Source organism: Hemisphaericaspora subhashii (assembly GCF_019202705.1).
Source record: "Hemisphaericaspora subhashii strain CBS 10753 chromosome Unknown scaffold40, whole genome shotgun sequence".
NCBI classification, from domain to species: Eukaryota; Fungi; Ascomycota; class Pichiomycetes; order Serinales; family Debaryomycetaceae; genus Hemisphaericaspora; species Hemisphaericaspora subhashii.
The window spans coordinates 19235-39538 of record NW_026057304.1 but is presented as its reverse complement, the minus strand read 5'-3'; the positions used below and the strand labels follow the sequence as shown (position 1 = coordinate 39538).

General features: G+C 33.2%; 7 protein-coding genes across 7 annotated transcripts; 1 reads left to right on the top strand and 6 right to left on the bottom strand. All coding sequences in view use genetic code 12, as the record gives it.

Annotated features, from left to right (window-relative positions):
* Positions 1-473: 473 nt before the first annotated feature.
* APL4 (Apl4p) lies at positions 474-2945 on the bottom strand (the record flags this gene model as incomplete). The annotated part of the gene is made up of 1 exon (XM_049407017.1): positions 474-2945. The coding sequence occupies one exon, from the start codon at positions 2943-2945 to the stop codon at positions 474-476; it is 2472 nt and encodes an 823-aa protein (XP_049263506.1).
* A 508-nt stretch (positions 2946-3453) lies between these two features.
* J8A68_003187 (Rho family protein) lies at positions 3454-4050 on the bottom strand (the record flags this gene model as incomplete). The annotated part of the gene is made up of 1 exon (XM_049407016.1): positions 3454-4050. One exon carries the CDS (start codon positions 4048-4050, stop codon positions 3454-3456), a length of 597 nt encoding a protein of 198 aa, XP_049263505.1.
* Positions 4051-6017: 1967 nt separating this feature from the next.
* On the bottom strand, positions 6018-6608 carry J8A68_003186 (uncharacterized protein; the record flags this gene model as incomplete). Its single annotated transcript, XM_049407015.1, has 2 exons — positions 6018-6274; positions 6353-6608. The coding sequence occupies 2 exons, from the start codon at positions 6606-6608 to the stop codon at positions 6018-6020; spliced, it is 513 nt and encodes a 170-aa protein (XP_049263504.1).
* Positions 6609-7699: 1091 nt separating this feature from the next.
* J8A68_003185 (Rho family small GTPase) lies at positions 7700-8305 on the bottom strand (the record flags this gene model as incomplete). Its single annotated transcript, XM_049407014.1, has 1 exon — positions 7700-8305. The coding sequence occupies one exon, from the start codon at positions 8303-8305 to the stop codon at positions 7700-7702; it is 606 nt and encodes a 201-aa protein (XP_049263503.1).
* A 2961-nt stretch (positions 8306-11266) lies between these two features.
* On the top strand, positions 11267-13339 carry GZF3 (Gzf3p; the record flags this gene model as incomplete). Its single annotated transcript, XM_049407012.1, has 1 exon — positions 11267-13339. One exon carries the CDS (start codon positions 11267-11269, stop codon positions 13337-13339), a length of 2073 nt encoding a protein of 690 aa, XP_049263502.1.
* Positions 13340-13855: 516 nt separating this feature from the next.
* PGM2 (phosphoglucomutase) lies at positions 13856-15535 on the bottom strand (the record flags this gene model as incomplete). Its single annotated transcript, XM_049407011.1, has 1 exon — positions 13856-15535. One exon carries the CDS (start codon positions 15533-15535, stop codon positions 13856-13858), a length of 1680 nt encoding a protein of 559 aa, XP_049263501.1.
* Positions 15536-17394: 1859 nt separating this feature from the next.
* Positions 17395-20115, bottom strand: J8A68_003182 (uncharacterized protein; the record flags this gene model as incomplete). The annotated part of the gene is made up of 1 exon (XM_049407010.1): positions 17395-20115. One exon carries the CDS (start codon positions 20113-20115, stop codon positions 17395-17397), a length of 2721 nt encoding a protein of 906 aa, XP_049263500.1.
* Positions 20116-20304: the final 189 nt, after the last annotated feature.

The following is a 20304-nucleotide window of genomic DNA, read 5'->3' as shown; positions in this document are numbered from 1 at the left end:
TCTAAATGCCGAGCTGGTTCTTTTGAAGGTTATTATTGAATTGTCATTGACAACTTGACTTCAGACGCAAGATTCCGCGACTTCCGTCTTGTTTCTAAGAGCCCTCGATGTCATAATGTGATTGTAGTTCTGTGTATCTGTCTAATGTAAGACTCATTGATAATATTAGAAGATGTCGATGTAAAGGGGGTCATCGTGTAAAGTTATACCTCGTAGTAATTCAACTGGTGATTTACGTATGATTTTGAATGATCAATGCATGAAGAATTATTTGCAACTGAAATTTTGAATGATGCCAAAATAAAATTGGATGCAAAAAAAAGATCTTAGTCAGCAACTTAGATACCGGTTTTGTGCAACATCTTACAAATATCAATGAAAGAGGAGTAATTCCTATCCATCTCCTCTACGTTATTTCCACAAGTTCCAAATATACTATTTAATAATAATAATAAAAGAAAGATCTACATAATCTATAAAGTCTTTTCAAAACCAGCAAAATCAAATTGTTCCTCCATAGGAGTTCCACCAACATTATACTTCACTTTTACTCTCAATTTAATCTTAGAACCAGCCTTACCCACAATCTTTAAAGTTTGTCTTATTGGACCACTTCCACTAAGTGTATCACCACCAGAAGTTGAAGAAATACTCAATTTTTGAGTCTTAGGAACCGCGATTAATAATTGTACTTGTTCAATCATTGCAGTCGTATTGGAATTGATAATGGCTTCCATGATTGCATGGCCATCTTGAGGGAATGATTTGGGTATGAATGAAACCTTGACATTCGCACCATTGAACGCAACAATTTCATTGGCAGATGGAATTGCTGCCGCAGCACCTGAAGCTACTACTGGAGATGTTGGCGTATTGAATAAATCCAAAATCGCAGCATTAGGGCTGGTAGCTTTTGGAGCTTGACTAGAAACACCACCGAATATGTCAGACAAAATATCCGGTTGTGAAAGAGTTGGAGTACCTTGATTAGAACCGGTGTTATCATCATCATCCATTAAATCAAGTAATAAATCTTGAGTATTCGTAGCACTCAAACCTGCACTTGTTCTCTTGGAATTCTTGGTACTTGAACTGGCGGATTTATGTAATGTTAATGATTCACGTTGTTTGATGGGTGGTGCTGGCATTCTTGCTAATAATCCCCTCTTTAATGAAATATCTTGCGCAAAGATTTCTTGATATTCCACTGCTCTAATTTGAATTTCAAGATTATTGTCATAAGTCTTGGAATTTATAATTAATCTTAACTTTTCAATGATTTGGGGATCTTTAAATTTGATTGATAATTTAATAATTGCAGTCAAGATATAGGTTGTTAATTGGACAGTTTCAGATTCTGAATAGGTTGAATTATTAATTAAATCTTCTATGAGTTGAACAATACTTGCTTCTGTAACTTGAACTTCTTTGGATTTAACTTCTATAGTTGATCCTAATATTATATCACCATATTCACCAATAGTCCAGACAGTAATTAATGCTAAACCATATTGACTAGGATCTTCTAAACAAGATGCAAGCAATCTACTTACAATATGTCTCTTCAATTCTGGATCATTACATTGTAAGATTAGTGCCAAGATATTAGATATAATATCAGGAGTTAATGAATTGCCACTAACTTTTAACATTCTAATCAAAGTATCAAAATGCCATTTATCATTTGGTGAATATTTACTAGCAGCAATAGTTAATTGTGAAGTTACATAAGGCTTTAATTCTTGATCATTGCAATTTTCCAAAAATGTCAAGATTTCTCTCACTAATACTCTTATATTTTGTTCATTCAAAATTCCAAATGATAATTCCAAAGCTCTTCTTCTAATTGAAATATCACCATCGGTTAAACAACTAACAATAGTAGATCTATGTCTTTGAACTGCCAATGGTTCAATAGTCACCACGGTTAAAAGAGTGTCTAAAGCAACGTATCTAGTATTATTATCCTTTGTCGATAAGAATTTACCCAAGATATTAACACCCAAAATTCTCAATGATTGATCAGATTGAATTGCAAAAATAGTCTTCACACATTCATATAAGATAGCATGAGCAGAATTCTTACCACTATCTAAATTAGAAGCAACTTGAGTTAAAATATCATTAATTTCTTCCAAATATTGTGCAGAGCAATGTTCATCATTAGCTAAAGTTCTTAATGCCGACAATAATGCAACTTGAAGGAATGGATCGGTTGTTCCCATAACATCATAATCTGGTTGATATCCACTAGTAGTAATTCTTTTTAAATGACCCACGATTTTTGGAATTGTCTTTAGTAATATTTGACGATGTTGATCTTCATCTTCATGACTAGCAGCATATAATGCCTCAATTAATCTTAATGCCCCTAATAAGACAGATGGATGTTTATCATTAATCAATTCATCGATCTTGGGTATGAAATATTCTGATAAATCAGGATCCTTCTCAACTAAAGTAGCAGCAACAATACATGCTTTCTTTCTTAAATAGATATTTTTTGAAATAACGAATTTTTCAACATTTGCGTGTAAATCTCTAGCTAATTCAGGAGAAGCAATATTTCCAAGACAACATAATGCCAATCCAATAATGAAAGGATTTGGATGTTGCATATCATTATCAAGAGAATTGGTCAATAAGGTTAATACTTCTTGATTTTCATCTAATAATAACATACATGCCAAATATCCCAATCTTTTATCAGCATATCTTGGAGATGCTAATAATTTAAGACATTCAACTTGTCCAAAATGAGTCTTTTCTCCCATAATATAAAGATAAACAAGTTTTGAAATATTGATTCTTCTGGTGGTTTGATCTAATGTTGGATCTCTGAATGATGTTCTAATTGCTGCTGATTCTTTCAGAATAACCGATCTTTCATCGGCGATTGTTTTGGCTTTCCTGACAGCCTTGATGAAAGATTTCAATGAACCCATTCTGTGATATGATGAGGGGTTTGCTTGCGATTGTATAGCTCTGTTTCTATTAAAAAACTTTACAACCAATTGTTCAATAGTGTTTTTTTTTTCAACAGTCTTTATTAACAAAAACACGGTGTGCGAAAATCAAATTCTCAAGACTTGTGACACCGGTAACATATTGGAGGGCCAAGCAAACTATCTAAGAGAGTACGACACTAAGAGAGTGTGATATTGACTTGATAGTGTATCAAAGTCATGTCTTGTAGGCGCCTTCTACCCTCTTTCCAAATAGTTGAAAGTAGAAGCGATTTAGAAAGAGAAAGAGGTTTACTTAGTCCAACAAATGTACAGTTTACCAAATCATAAAAAGTTAAAAGAATCCATTAAAGCTAATAGCAAAAAAACCAAGAACATGTAAATGACTAAACAAAAAGAGAGGCAAAAAGGGTGGGGGGTGAACTAAAACTATAACAAAAAAGGAATCACATATATTGAAAAGAAAAGGCTCTAAAACAGAACAGAATTATAAAACAACACACTTCTTCTTCTTTTCTCTCTTTTCTTTAACTCTTAAAGAAGCTCTAGTAGCAGCTTCAAAAACTTCTCTAACACCTCTACCTGTCTTAGCGGAACATTCCAAGTATTGAACAGCACCAATTCTTTCGGCAACTTGTTGACCTTCAGCAGAAGAAACTGGTTGTTGTTGTTGTTGTCTTAATGCTTCAATAACATGAGGATCATCTCTTAAATCAGATTTACAACCAACTAAGATGATTGGAACACCTTGACAGAAATGTAAAACTTCAGAAATCCATTTTTCTAAAACGTTATCTAATGAATCTGGTGAATCAACTGAGAAACAAATTAAAATAACATTAGAATCAGGATATGATAATGGTCTTAATCTATCATAATCTTCTTGACCGGCAGTATCCCATAATGCTAATTCAACTTTTCTTCCATCAACTTCAACATCAGCAACGTAATTTTCAAAAACAGTTGGGACATAGACTTCTGGGAAAGTACCTTTAGAAAAGACAATCAATAAACAAGTCTTACCACAGGCACCATCACCAACAATGACTAATTTTCTACGAAGTTCAGCTGGACCGTTAACCATTGTGTATTATTATTATATGTATTTGTCTTGTTTATGAACAGGTATATGTGGATAAATGCAAATAAAAATTTAAATTAATTTGGAGGAGGGAGGGAGGGGGGGGTTAGGTTTTCTCTTTCTAAAAAATTGTATACTTGATATTGATTATATTTCTAAGAATCAATGAAACGCTTTATAAAAGAACTATTAGTTAGTAAACAGGGATTTGATTATTCCTCTTTAAATAAATGAATACGATAATAAAAAATGAAATCAAAATCTAATCAATAAAGTTTTTCTCTCTTTGATTTTCTCTGGGTTTTTTTTTTTGGTTCTAATTCAATTAATTAATAAATTGTGTATGTGTTAACAGAGAGACAGAAAAACTTTTTCTCTCTGTTGAATTAATTTTTCTATTTTTGACACCAAAATAATTAAATTCTTTTTTTTCGTGTGAAAGTAAAAAATTAAAATCTAAAACCAAATAAACAATGGGAAAAGGGGGATATGCAATCAATAGACCTCACTAACATTTTTTTTTGGAACAATCGTGTTGCATCTATTGGAAACAGCCTTGGGAGTCTCGTCTTTTTTTTAAGTGCTAGCAATTGCCGTCAATTTGTGATCTTAAGCTCTCTCTTACAAACTTTGAATATAACTTTCTAATTATAATTTGAAGAGTCATTCTCGTAAGTAATTGATACATTGATTCAATTTTGTGGGACGCGTAATAATATTTTTCTCGTATAGCTCCGCCTCAGCCATAAAAATAGATTCGTATTCAAATGACTGATTGCTTTTTATGCCATTGATTGCTCTACTTCATTTCCTATCGGACACAAAACATAACCATTGATAGATATTGTAGATAGCAAAACTCAATTCAATTAAATGAATTGATGACTTCTCGTGTAAGGAAAAAATCGATTTGCGTTAAAAAAAAATCGTTGAAAAAGGGGGGCAGTGTTGATGTAATGTGAAACATCTAAAAATCTTTGTTTAATCAAATGGCACATTTTCCACGTATACCAAAAACATATCAATGGCTCTGTGTGTGCAAAAATCGAAAGACATTTTCAATTGAATCGTTGTTTGTTTCAACTCTACAACTAAATTCGACATGGCAAAATATTAGACTTAATTTTGAAATCGGCTCAGACACGTCTATTCAAATGTTTTGATACTATAAAACACAAACTTCCATCAATTAGATCTGATTGCTCATTCTAGACTCATTCTGATAAAGGCTCTAAATGTAAAATTCCAAATTGCAATGTATTCTTACTGGGATGCTATTCCTTCAAATCACGCAATCCTGAACTTTGCAACCGGCTAATCTCTCATAAATTCATCCTTGAGAAAACTATTCACTGATCAATCATTCGCTTTTATATCGTATTCATATTCTTTAATATATATAGATGGATTAATATACATACACTTTGACAGATGATTATATCTAATAAATTCTATTCAATAAACAAAAGAGAAATGAGAAAGAAAGAAAGAAAGAAAACCTTGATTTTAAAATCTGTTCACAATTTAAAAAAAAAAAGATTTTTCTGCCGAAATCGTTCAAACGATATTAATCGTTTAGACTGCATATAACACAATCTGTCAATATAAAAACTACATTGAATGAACCCTCGGTTGTCAACCAGTATTAAATTGGGCTTATACAATTCTTGTTGGGTCTTTGTTGGTAGTCGGTTGCTAGCTTATAAAACATGAAAGATTGCCTTGCACCCATTCGCCTAAGGCAACTTGAAGCGATGGTCGTTAAAAGACCCAAGGTATGCTCAGGACATGTTTCAATTAATGTAAACTGAGTCAAGCAACCTCATTTGAAAGTAGTTCTAGTAGCTTGTCTTCCAGGCTGTTGGACTTGATCTCATCCAGCTTTCGATTTCCACTGGATTTGCAATATTTCTAAAGCTTCCAGCTAAGCTACATCCCCAAGTCCTCCCAATATACACCAGTCTGTTTCACTAGAGAATACAACAATGCGTCAATCTACAACCCTTCTTTTCCCTCAATATCGACACCCCAGTAGCTTCAATCAATTCCTCAATTCCTTGATTTGTCCTACCAGAACATTCTATATATTCAACTGCCTTAATTTCTTTAGCAACCTTCAACCCTTGCTCCGCACTAACAACCATTTCATCATTTTCTTTCAATCTCGCAATAATGTCAGCATCATTACGTAAATCAACTTTACAACCTACCAAAATAACAGGCACATCTAAACAATAATGTCTAATTTCTCAAATCCATTTCTCGACCACATTTCTCAAAGATTCAGGTTCGATTATTGAAAAACAAATCAAAAAAGTATTAGTGTTGGGATATACCAAAGGTCTTAAGGTTTCATAATTAGGATCCAGGGTTGGTGTATCATGAAATACAATTCTAAGTGATGCTTCTTCGATTGTGATATCGGTGGTGTGAGTTTCAAATATTGCGGGGGATGTTGGGGGGAATTGAAAACCAGATAAAACTAGGATTAAACTTGATTTACCTACTCCTTTATCACCTACAAGTACTGATTTTCCGATGGTGGATTTCTTGGAAGACATTATGATGTTTGGATTAAATATATAAAACAATAGTCTATAGAAAAAGCCAATTTACTGGGGTGGGTTTTTAGTTTAATATTTTGTGGAAGAAACGATATAAAAAGCCTTGGTTTTGTATTTTTCGATGTAACTGAGCCCACACCATTTTTTTGATTGCAAAAAAATAAAGTTTGAAATTAATATCACAAGACTATTTATTTTTGGAAATCTTTTTAATAGGTTACTTGTTTACAAAAGCAAAGACGCTACTTTATAGCTCACCAATTTATCAAATTGTAAACCTCAGCTTGTAAATATCTATTCGTAAACTTAAATTTCTTCTGTTTGTACACTTCTGTTTATAAACTTCTTCTGTTTGCAAATTTCTTCCATTGCTGACTTTCTTTTATTTAATTCTATTTGTAAGCTTCTTGTCCTTTTTTCTTCTATTTATAAACTTCTTCTTTTTGTAAACTCCTATTGATTGTAAACTTCTTCTGTTTGCAAGCTTCGGTTTTCAAATAATGTTTGTAATTTTGCAGCCAAATCGCATTTGTAAACCTTTTCTTTTTGTAAACTTTGGTCTTAAAATTGTGTTCGTAATTTTGCAGCAAATTGCATTTATATGCTTTTAATTGCAAACTTCTGCAGTTTGTAAACAACTTCTTTTTGCATACTTGTTCTGTTTGCAAATTTCTTCTGTTTGTAAACTTCTTCCTTTTGTAAGCTTCTGTCTTAAAATTCGGCTTGCAATTTTCCTGCCAACTCCCATCTGCAAACCTTTGTTTGTAAGCTTCTTCTTGGTGTTAACTTCTTTTGCTTGCAAACTTCGGCTGTTTGTAAACCTCTGTTTGTGACTTTCGCAAACTTGCTCTGTTTGTTAACTTCTTTTGCTTGCACACTTTTAATTGTAAAATTCTAATTGTTCACTTCTATTTGTACACTTCTAGTGGTACATTTCTAGTTGTAACCTTTGCATTCAGAAAAGTTTCTATTCGTAAACAACTACTTGTGAACATAAATATATATTTTTAATTCTATTAAACATAGTACTTACTATCCCTCTATAAACAAAAATAAAATAAATAAACGAATCAACCAAGACTCTCCCCTTATAAAATCCAACATTTTCTATTCTTTTTACACTTCTTACCCACCTTCAAAGACTCTCTAGTAGCAGTTTCAAAAACATCTTTCACCCCTTTTCCAGTCTTTGCCGAACACTCAATGTAATACTTCGCCCCAATTATTCTAGCCACCCTCTCACCTTCAGATCCACTCAATGGTTGCTTTTTTTGTTCCCTCAATCCCTGCAATACTTCTTCATCATATCGTAAATCAGCTTTACACCCCACCAAAATCAATGCAGCATCTTTACAAAAATGTCGAGCCTCTCCAACCCATTTCTCTAATACATTATCCAAAGAATCAGGCACCACTAATGAAAAACAAATCAAAATGGCATGGGCATTACTATATGATAATACTCTTAATCTATCATATTCTTCTTGTCCTGCCGTATCCCAAATTGCTAATTCTACTTTTTTATCGTCAATTTCTAAATCGGTGATGAAATTATCAAAAATGGTTGGGATATAAATATCGGGGAATTTACCTTGAGAAAAAACAGCGACTAAACAGGTTTTACCACATGCTCCGTCACCTATCACGACTAGTTTTCGGCGGATGTCTGGAACTCTATAATATCTAGTAGACATTTCGGATGTTAGTTTAATAATTTAATAAGCGGATTTTGCTTTTGAGAAAGGAATGTGATAATTGAAGAAAGAAAGAGACTTTGGTAATAAAAAAGGTCTAAGATTTCAAATTGAGAATTTATGAAAAATTGTGACTCCTTATATATCCTAAACTTACTTAGCCCACCCTTGGTTACGGAGACTCATGATCATAACTTTTCATTTAAATTTGACTGCAAAAAATAATAAATTTTTGTTGCAATTACGCAGTGGGACCCCGCAATATTTTACTTTCTATATTTTGGTTCAGCCGTTCAGTTACGATAAAATAATAATGGCTCTTCTGAATAATTCGGAGTTCGACGTAATGAATCCGCGGCTGTGCTTTTACTGTATGAGATAGTTGGATAAGACATCTAACTTACGGAAGACTTCTTCTCGTTGTCCTAGAGTGCCATTGCCCTTCCAAAAGCAAGTGCAAATCTTCATGCAAATGCACCTGTTGGGTGTCAAAAAAGGGGATTGACCCCCTGAATTATGACAATTGATTGTTCAATGCGGTTGATTCGGTCCGGGTATATTTGCATATGTCTTAACAATGTTGCTTTAGATGGGAACGTTGCTTTGATGGAACCTAAATTCTTGAGAAAATCGCCGTGATTGTTAAAAAAGGTGGCTCCTAATTAGTAATCATAGAAAGTCTGAACCAATTGAACCAAATTGATGTCGTCATCTAAAGGGCTTCAGAGATAACCGTGTGGGTTTTTGTTTTTTGAATCCACATAGAAGTCAACGTTCCCCCACTAGTTGGAACAATGGAGGACAGGTTTTTATTTTTTCCTTATCGCCAACATCCCATATAAGATAAGAGAACGATATCTCGAAGAATTTTTGCAATCAAATTGTGGGGTATTATTAGAAACTATAAATCTTCTTCTTTATGAAAGTTTTGAATCTCCCTCCATTATATTCAGATAAGGAAATACATACAATATAAATCCACGAGGCATGGCTTGATAAGATTATGTAATTCGGATTAGAAACAATAAACCGAAGCTTTTCCGAAACCGAGACAGAAAAAAAATAATAAAAAAATTGATGCCGCACGATTATATCAGTGTGTGTTCTAGAATGTCGATGTCGGAATTCCGATTGGAAAACAATAAGATAATTGGAAAAGAATAGCGAGAAAGAACAAATCTCACAAGACTTTTGTGGTTTGTAAGGACATATCCGTTATTGTTTTATTGCAGAATTTCATTCTTTATTCTTTTTTGTAATCTGTAATTTTTTAAACCCAACCTATGTATGAATGTTAGTGTACAAGTCCCGAAAGTACCCGGATATGCATATAGACGCAGCAAGTTTACATTTATTGCGCTTTTATACCTTAATTGACCATTCTTTTTTCAAGTATAAACGACGGGAAGGGAAAGTTTCTATTGTCATCACAAACAAAGATCTTTTTTAAATAATAAAAAACGATAGAAAAAGAAAGAATCAATGGTTTTATCATCAATGATGATGTCCTGTTAAAGTTGAAAATTTCGAATTTTTTGAATAAAAATAAAATTCTCGGGTATTGGCGCAATTCAGCTTATCTGATAGAAAAAAAGTTATATAGGCGAATTCATTTTATCCCCCCCCATGACGTTATACTAAACGAGGCAGTGAGTTGTATATTGTGTCAATGTTACAATTGTGTTTCTAGTGTATGGTATTTCAAATCCCACTTTGTAAGATATCGCCCCAAGGCAATGGACGTGAATAAAGAATGCCAAGAAGAACACTCTACACCAATAAATATTTATTCCTAAATTGGAACTATTAAGCGGTAAGGCAATAAAATACAAATAGAATAATTTATACTGAAGAATAAAAAAAGAAAGATTATTTTTTAATTGTTTGGTTTATTTTTAGTTGAGTTTATCGCCGTTGTTCAGAAAAAAATTTTTCCAAAAGCCGATGATTATTATCAATTTTGCCTATCGAGATTCCACAGTAAAAAAAAATTCTTTATCAAAAATGCCAATCGACTTTTTTTTTTTTGGCCATGATGAGATGAAAGGCTTCAAATTTTAATCAATTGATTTTCATATGTAAGCTATCTTTTCTAAGAAGTCTATGTATGTTTGTTGATAACAGATTAGATATGGAATGTTGCAATCAAGGGTAACTTCCTTGGATCATTACCTAAATCAAACCCCCCCTTTACACAACAAAGAAAGGTTAGCTGATGTTTTTGCGTAGTAAGAGAGATTAGAGAAATTTTTGGTAACACCTTTTAGGCCATCATCATTCTTATATACAGGAATAGAACTGATAAATAAAATAAAAAATATTTTTTTCACTTTTTTTTTTTTATCTTTCTGTCTTTCTATTTATCTTTTGAAGTTTCTCTCCTTTTTAAATATAAACTCTGAAAAATTTCTCATTCTTTTTTTTTCTAATCTTTACAACTAAAATCAACAGAGACAACAACAAGATATCCTTATTAGGAATAAATCTTTTATAGAGTTCAACATCTAACATTACTACTACCCAAATACATTCATTCAATACTTTCCAACAAAGTACAGATCTTAATTTTTTGTAACTCCATTAATCAGTCTGTGTGTGTGTGTGTATATTACTCATAAATTAATTGTAATTAATTAAAACACAACAAAGAATTTACATTCAACCATTCGTTATATTCAACAATAGTATATTTGATATTTCAATATACAAGTCTATATCCAGAATATCTTTCCAACAGTCAATATAGACAATCATCATCATTATTAAGTTTATTAAGAAAGGCTCAAAACCAATCAATTTGCCAAAAAAAAAAATCAGAAAAAGATTTTTTCCCACAAAAGTTGCTCTCCCTTTTTAAAATCCATAAAAATCAGAGATCCTTTCCTTTATCAGATTTTTTAAATTACTAATCGTACTCAATTATTCCACCCCCCCACATCAAATATAAATATCAATAGAAAAATGTCATTAGGTGAAATACTGCAACGTCTTCCTCCTCCTGTACAATCACAAGGTGTTTCAACTGTTCCAACTTCACTTCCACCAATAAAAACAGAAAGTACCATTTCATCAACAACTGTATCACCACCTCCTTTAACAAAAGCAAATGTTGGTTTAATTGGTAAATTTACTGAATATCAACTTAATCAATTACCTCCACAACAATTACCAACTCCACCTTCAAAACCACCACAATTAAAGAGTCCAAATCCAATTACTCCAGCTACAGTTCCAACAACTCCAGCAGCAACAAATGTCACCAATAATAACAACTCAAGTCATGGAGGACAACCAAATGCAAAGAGTACTACTCATGTAAATAATGGTACAACAACTACCAAAACAAACATATCGAGTCCAATTTGTCGTAATTGTAAGACTCAAACTACTCCATTATGGAGAAGAGATGAAACTGGCCAAGTGTTGTGTAATGCTTGTGGATTATTCTTGAAATTACATGGACGTCCAAGACCAATTAGTTTGAAAACTGATACTATAAAATCAAGAAATAGAGTGAAACAACTGAATGGTGCTACCAATAAAGCATCAAGTCCAAATACTCCAGAATTGAAGGGGAAAGATAAAGGAAGAAAATCTCCAAAACCAAAGAAGAATAAGAATAATAATAATAATGCCAATTCTGGAAATTCTGATGGAACTGGTTCTAATTTAACTCCATTATTACCTGCTACAGGAAGTAATTCAAATGTTTCTAGTCCAGCAACTTTTAAGAATAATAATAGTTTCCATCAAGGTATAAATACATTCCATCATCATCATCACCATCATCATTTACCTAATCATTTATCTCATTTACAATCAGCTGCCGCTACTGGACATCAAGTTCCATTACATTATCCATCTTCAACCCCAACCCAATTTGCCCCTGGTTTGAAAAGAATCACATCTCCATTATTATTATCTAATTCAATGTCAAGTACAAGAATTGAAAGTGATACAAAATTGACTCCTATTCAAGTTGCTGCTGCTGGTGCTTTGGAAAATATGTCACATGAATTAGGTCCAAATGCAACATTTAAACCTTCAAAAGGAAAAGGTGCTCGAGTTATGGAAGTTTCATTAATGAATCAAGATAGAAATAGAGATCATTTCTCAAGTAGTAGTAGTGGGATGTCAAGTGCGGGATCTTCGATATTTTCAAGTGCTTTGAATACTACTGCTCCTCCAAAATTACCTGCTTTGGGACATTCAAATATTTCTTCTCCTTCTTTTGGTGCACATACTTCAAGATCATCTACTCCTACATTACCTCCACTACATAAAGTTGGTGGTGGTGATGGATTGCCTCCTATAAATAGTTTTGCCAATTATGGAAGTGGCCAACAAAATCAACAACAACAACAATCACAACAACAACAACAACAGTCACAACAAGGATCCCAACGCCCAGACCAACCTAACCAATCTAACGGATATCAACAATCAAACCGAGATAACAACAACAATGATAATAATAATAATAATAATCATAATGGCGCTCATGAAGTCACATTATTAAAAACCAGAATCTCAGAATTAGAACTCGTGAATGATTTATATCGTACCAGAATAATGGAACTTGAAGCCATGGAACAAGCAGCAAGATTAAGAGAAAATTCAATGAAGAAAAGATTGGATGAAATATTAGCCCTTACCCAACAACACCAACAACAACAACAACAGGCACAAGCGCAACAGCAAACACAAACTCGTGCACATAGTAGTGAAAAGGCGGTCTCTACTTCTCATCATTCCACACCCGCTGCTGCTGCTGCAGTTGTTGCGCCTGTTTTGCCACATCATACTGAACTTCCTTCATTGAGTAAATATTCTTTAAATTCTAGTGTGAGTCCAATTACGACTTCGAATTTGACTCCACCGACAGTTTTACCCTCGATTGGAAATCTAACTGAACAGACTGGTAACATTGTGTTGCCATCGATGAAGAGAGAGAATGATGATAGTGAATTGGGTGGTGGTGATGGAAATGGAGGTGGTGGTAATGGTGAATTTAAGAAGATGAGATTGGGTTAGAGAGAGAGGATGTATATAATTATTTGTAACAATTTTATTATTGATGACTCTCCTATTTGTATATTATTAGTAATAATTTAATTTATGTTTATAATGTGTTTTTTTAGTATTTTTTTGGTTTTGTTATTCTTAACATGTTTATTTAGAAGTGAATAGATTATCGATTGTAAAACAATTGCTTGTACAATCTGACTGTTTACGTCGTCAGCCGTTGCCATCTTGCAACAGGTTATGGCCCAAAGCGCATCTCCGTTCGTTGGAATTATTACTAAGTTAGAAGGAAATGACAATCACCTTGGACAATAACCTGTTGCAATCTGACAACGATTGAAGACACAAATGTTTAAGTTTGACATTTAAATGTCTGTCTTTTTACTAATTAAGTCTGTTTATTATGTAAAATCTAAAAAACGTTAAAAATCTAAAGAAAGTGTCTTTTTACTATCATATAAAAATATGTAAATTTATATCAGTGAGTGATATTGGTTGCAAAAAAAGGAGTCACTATCAAACCATCTAAGTACGAACATCAGGTTCTTCTTTACCCAAGAATTCTTTAAATTTTAATAATTCCAATACAAATTCAATTTCTTGAGATAAATATTCATCAACCTTCAATTGATATTTAGATTCATCAGAACAATGTTTTTCTAAATATAATCGAACAGTTGCTCCAGAAGATCCAGTACCTGATAATCTAACAATAAATCTTAATCCATTTTCAAATTTAATAAATAATCCTTGATTCTTGGAAACAGATCCATCTAAATCAGTATAAGAAAAGTTATCAGCTTCTTTAATAACAAATCCTGGTTTTAATTCATCACCTGGTTTCTTAGAATCAACAATTGATTGTAAAACTTGAATTAATTTATTAGCACCTTCACTTGAAACATTTTCATAATCATATCTAGTAAAGAATGTTCTACCATATTTTTCCCAAAATGAATTTTGAACAATTGCAATTGAAGTTTTTGAATTTGGATTTTTTAAGTTATAATCAGCTAAAACATTTAACCAAGCAACTACTGCCCATAATCCATCCTTTTCTCTAATATGATTAGATCCAGTACCAAATGATTCTTCACCACAAATACTCAACTTTTTAGCATCAAATAATGAACAGAAAAATTTCCAACCAGTTGGAACTTCATATACATTTAATCCTTTATCTTTAGCAACTAAATCAATAGCACCTGAAGTTGGCATAGATCTAGCTAATCCATAAGTCCCTTGTTTTTTGAAATATGGAATAGAATCAGCATATTCAGCAATAATGGCAACTGAATCACCTGGGGAAACAAATGTACCAGCACCATAAATCATATTTCTATCACCATCACCATCAGAAGCAGCACCGAAAGCAATACCTTCTTTATCAACACGAGAAACTAAAGTTTCAGCATAGGTTAAATTTGGATCTGGATGTAATCCACCAAAATCAGGTAATGGTATATAATTTTGAATTGATTCTAAAGATAATCCTAATTCATTAATAAAGATTTCATAACCATATGGACCAGTAACACCATTTAAAGCATCAAATAAAACTTTGAAATTTTGTTCCTTGGTGGCTTTTTCCAAAAATGATTTAATTAATGGGAAATCAAAAATAGATTTCAACATTTCAACATAATCTTTAGTTGAATCAATAACTTCAACTTCAACTGGACCTAATTGAGTAGTAGCAATAGTAGATAAATCAACAGCAGGTAAATCAATTAATTTATAACTAGTCAATTTCTTGGAAATTTCATAAATCTTATCAGTAACTGATTCAGGTGCTGGACCACCGTTACCTAAATTATATTTAATACCTAAATCATTCTTTGGACCACCTGGGTTATGAGAAGCAGTCAAAATAATACCACCAGTGGCTTTTCTAATTCTGATAACATGAGAAGTAGCAGGAGTTGATAAGATACCATCTTTACCTAAAATCAACTTCTTAACACCATTGGCAGCAGCAATTTTAACAATTAAATCAATTACTTTATCATTGTAATATCTACCATCTCCACCAACTACTAAGGTGGCATCTTGGGCACCTTCTGGAATAGCATCTAAAATTGCTTGAATGAAATTTTCAGTGTAATGAGGTTGTTGAAAAACAGTGACTTTCTTTCTTAATCCAGAAGTACCTGGTTTTTGATCTTGGAATGCAGTAGTTTGAACTGTTTGAATTGAGTAAGACATTTTTAGTATTTTGGAATGACAATTGATTAAGTGAATTAAAGTAATTAATGAAATTTTCGGAGGTGTGGGAATGACTCGAGATTTTTATACTGAGAAGAAAAAATTAAACTTTTTCGGGGGGGGGGATTTTGGAATTCTTCTATTTACTGTATGGAACAATTTCAAAAAAAAAGGGGGTAATTAATTAGTTTGTTAAATTTGCTTCAAGGGAAATTATGCAAATATATAATAAAGAATAAAGAGGAAAGAATTTTCGGTCAATTGGCTCGGGGGCGGGATATTTCAGTCAATTTATATTCTTCCCAATTGATCATCTTAAGCTTAGATTAATTTTGAGATGTGGTGATGATGAGAATTAGCTCATTGAAAAATGTGTTAATGTGGTAAATATGAGATCAAAATAAAACAATGACAATTCGATGCGAGTTTAAATTGGAACAAATAAAAAATATTTTTTCAAACATGTTCCAACCACATTCAACTGTTTTTCTGTTCAACAGCCCTTCAACTGTAATAAACTGTTAGACGTTTTTATTAATAATTTTCATATTTTAGTTTTACCATGGGTTGATTTCTTGATACTTGTACAACCTTTGGAAAAAGTAGAATAAGGATAATTTCCCATATAGAAATTGAAATATCTCAAAACATCCAAAATGTGTATAAGGCCACATTTTTCATTTTTCAACTCAAAGGCGATGCAACCACCTTCAAGTTTTTTATTTTTCTGTTCCCCACCAAGATGGTTACACTTTTTTCTGGAACCTATTACAATTAATTACTAAACAATAGAGAGAAAACGATAAATCTCCTTATTTGATATTCCAGCATGGTTTTAGCCACATTCATCTAACTACCTGGTGTTATGCGACCGTCAACTATCCACCGTGAGCAAACTGTAACGTTTTTCATTCCCTGGGAGATATGTCCCGGGTTAGCCTCGTGCGAAGTTGCAACAGAAAATTTCGCACAAAGCCACGATGCTCGCCTGTAAAGTTTAACTCATATTGTTCTTCCATTATTCGCCGGGGGGGTCGGAAAACAACTTGCCATCTCCCAATTCTATGAGAAAAGAGAAGGCATGATGATTCTACTGTGATTTTGACTATTGTCTTCAAATTTATGCAAAAAAGAAGCGGAGTTATGAAAAGGTTTGACTTACAGCGCAAAGTTTCCGGTTGAACTTATTCATTTAAGACTTGGCCACGACGGAAATTCTGAATTCATATCCTCAACCCTTATAATGGCACCTGGATAACAAGTATCTCTTATTTTCCTATTAGTTCTTTCTTACTAAGGAATATGAGTGAAGGAAGAAATTAAACTCTTTTGAATCTTCACACGGATTGGCTGCAAATATTCCACTAATTTTTGACGAAAGTGGAAAGAAAAAATTGAATTGTTAAATTTCAATTTAAATAGTTTGTTGGAAGAAATTCTTTAATAAAATAGCCTCTAATGAAAGGAGTTAACCTAGGCACAAATAGGTATCCTATTTTAGATGCTGGAAGATTATAATGAATAGTCTGAAGATAATTGTAAAAATGACATCCAAAATCCGATCCGTCAGATCACGTGAAATTCACACGCCAATCACATGATATATTATCCTGCATATAAAATAATTTTTCCGAAACCTCAAATTGGTTGCAAAGTTGACTACACTTTATGTTTCAAGCTTGTCTTTCCCCATTCACATTTATCAGTAATATCTCCAAAGAACTCCAGCAGAAATACTTTCAAATACAATTTTACTTTTATTCAACAGCAATACAAAGTTAAACAGAAAAAGTTATAAAGGATACAAAATTTAAACAAACTACGAATTAATGAATGGGTAAAACGACGTTGGAGCCCCTTCAAGGGAAATTTCCAGCTCTAGGTCCAAAATAACCTTCTGGTGCTACCTCCGTAGCATTCAATCTACCAGTAATCCTAGCATCAATACCTGCAAACGACACAAGGTTTCCCCACCAATTGAGTTCTCTTTCGGTATAGAATACAGCAAAGAAGATGATGATTGAAGAAAAAGCTACACCAGCACTCAAACCACAGGTTAAAATATAATTATACTTCTGCCACCAAGCCTCATACCTCTTCTTGATATAATGCATAAATGCGAATGAAGCGTAGAATCCTCCAATGAAGTAGGACAAGTTATAAGGTGCATAGTACAACATTCCACCAATGACAATTGAAGGTTCAAAAAACTTCACAAATTTTCTAGGACCATATTTCTTAATTGCAACACATGGGAAGGCCAAAAGGAATCCAATCAAGAAACACCATTGCAAGATAGGATATAACCCTGTAAATAATTTCTTTGGACCGATAACCCCAAACATAATCGAAGCACTATAGAACGATCTTGCACCTGGACAAGTGAATTTCTGATGATTATCGGGCTCACAGAAACCAGCAACATTTTCAATTTGGAAGTTTAATACAGCTAATTGAACAAATGAAGCAATGAAAACAGAAACCAATTGACACCTGAATAATGCTCTTGGTGGGATTTTTGTATAATGACCTAGTTTTAAATCATTCACGAAATTCTGAGCTTGCGCATCAATGTTGTAACCTAATGCTTTGATGAAATTTAATGCCAAACCATTGTTTGGGATCATATAACCAACCAATAATTCAACAATAATGTTCAATCCAAAACTAAAACCTGATCTTGCATAGATGGTAGTAATCGGAATCAAAAATATAAAGTTAATTCCAATGGCAAAGAAAATACCCCAAACTGGAGTCTCAGCAGGATATAGCTTTACACACAATATTGCAAAAACAATCGATACAACCAAAATTACCAAAAATGCCCATTCTGGAACCTCAGGATATACTTTCATCATTTGTGTATGAGGATCATTATGACCCTCAAATGTTGACCTTCTGAAATTCTTGAGTGTCTTACCAAGAGATTTCATAGCATCCTTCATCTGTTTATGGTTAACAGTACATTCATAAACAATATGGAATGGATAAAGAGCAAAAAAAGCACCATAAACTACCAAACTAGCAGCTGAATTGAATGGTGGACCATATGATTCATATTTTTCTTGATCGAAGAGTGATCTCTCATTGACAATAGAAGTTACCATATATGTTTCACCCGTGTTGGTAAAAAGTGCATTAGAATTGATGGGAAGATATGCTGTCCATTTATAGTTTGTGTACCATACACCAAGGATAGTCACAAAACCAATCGCCATTCCAATCATAGTTGCAGCCTGGGTATAGAATGGTAAAATTAATGGAGAGAGATAACTGATAATATTCCAATCAAATGTAGCAACTGGATTAAGTCCCAATCCACCAAGTGTTCCAGTCATAACTGCCAAATGTAAATTCTGGGGACTGATCCAAGTAATCCAATTAAATATCGATAATGCTTGGAAGAAATAATTAACAACCCAGAAATAAGCAAATGAACCAGCAAAAGCAATGAAAAAGAACCTATACCTAGACACAACCCACCCATTTATATTTTGTTTTAATTCGGGGCTCATCAATGCTCGATTCATGGCGATATTAGGTAAGATAGATGGCCAAAGTGATTTCACAGGATAAACAGCAAATTTCCTCATGATACCAGCTAATCCAAACCCAAGGAAATTTGTTGCTAAAATCAACAAGGTTTGATATCCAAAATCAACCCATTGATTATTGTAGAACATTGGCATTTTGTGAACCACAATATTGTAAGTTGCATAACTTGCAGCTCCACCAGAAACCGCAACAAAAATAGTAGCTAACATTTGTTCTTTGAATGTATATGGTCCTGGATTTAATGAAATTGTTTGTCCAAATACTTTGAAATCCCATTTAGGTAAGATATATTCCATTAATAACCCACTTGGATAAAGTAATATTTGTACTACAGCAACACTTAAAGTAATACTAGGTTGTCTATTGTTAAAGAACATATTAATAACAGAACCAACCGCAGTCCAGAAAATTCCGATTATATAGACGCGAACAGTTTCAACAGGTACGGACGGATCATCATATGGATCACAGACGGAACGGACTTCAGGATATGGTGACCAATAGTGTAACAAAGCAGCTTCTAACCTGACTTGTAAACTCCAGTCAACAATGTGGTAGTAGTCAAGATCATATACGTTTTCTTCATGGTGGTCTGACAGTTTTTCCTTCTCTGAAAGTGGGGCGGTCGTCTCATCTTTGTTAACTGTGGTAGTGATATCGGGATTTTCAACTAATGCCTTCCAAAGGATTTCATCTTCATTAGGGACATTAATATCTCCATCATGTTCAATAATCGCTTCTTTTAAAATCTCAATTGCTTGATCAGTTGTGATTTCTTCAATTTTTTCAAACATAAAAGTAGCCTGCGGTGGTAATTTATCAAATGAAAGTAAGGTATCGAAATGCAATCTTCTCAAGATGAAAGATTTCTGATCGGGGGTTAATGATTTAGCAACCTCTCCGATTGAGAGTGTGTTGGAACTGATTGTATCGAGGATGGCTTCATGATCGGTAGCTGCGAGAGGACTTTCCAGGTCTGAAATGGTATTTTGTCCAGCTTCTTTCTCAGCTTTCTGGATGGGCATTGGGTGATTAATGTTATTATTTGAGTCTTATGTTGGCAATATTTATTTGGATTTAGTTGATCTATTTATAATATTTTTGATATGCAAAAATGTAACTTAACTCTTTTGTCTAGGTGGATTTTTTGCAGCCATATAAGGTTTACTCCAGCAATCAACAGTGACAAAATAAGATCAATACAATTGAAATAG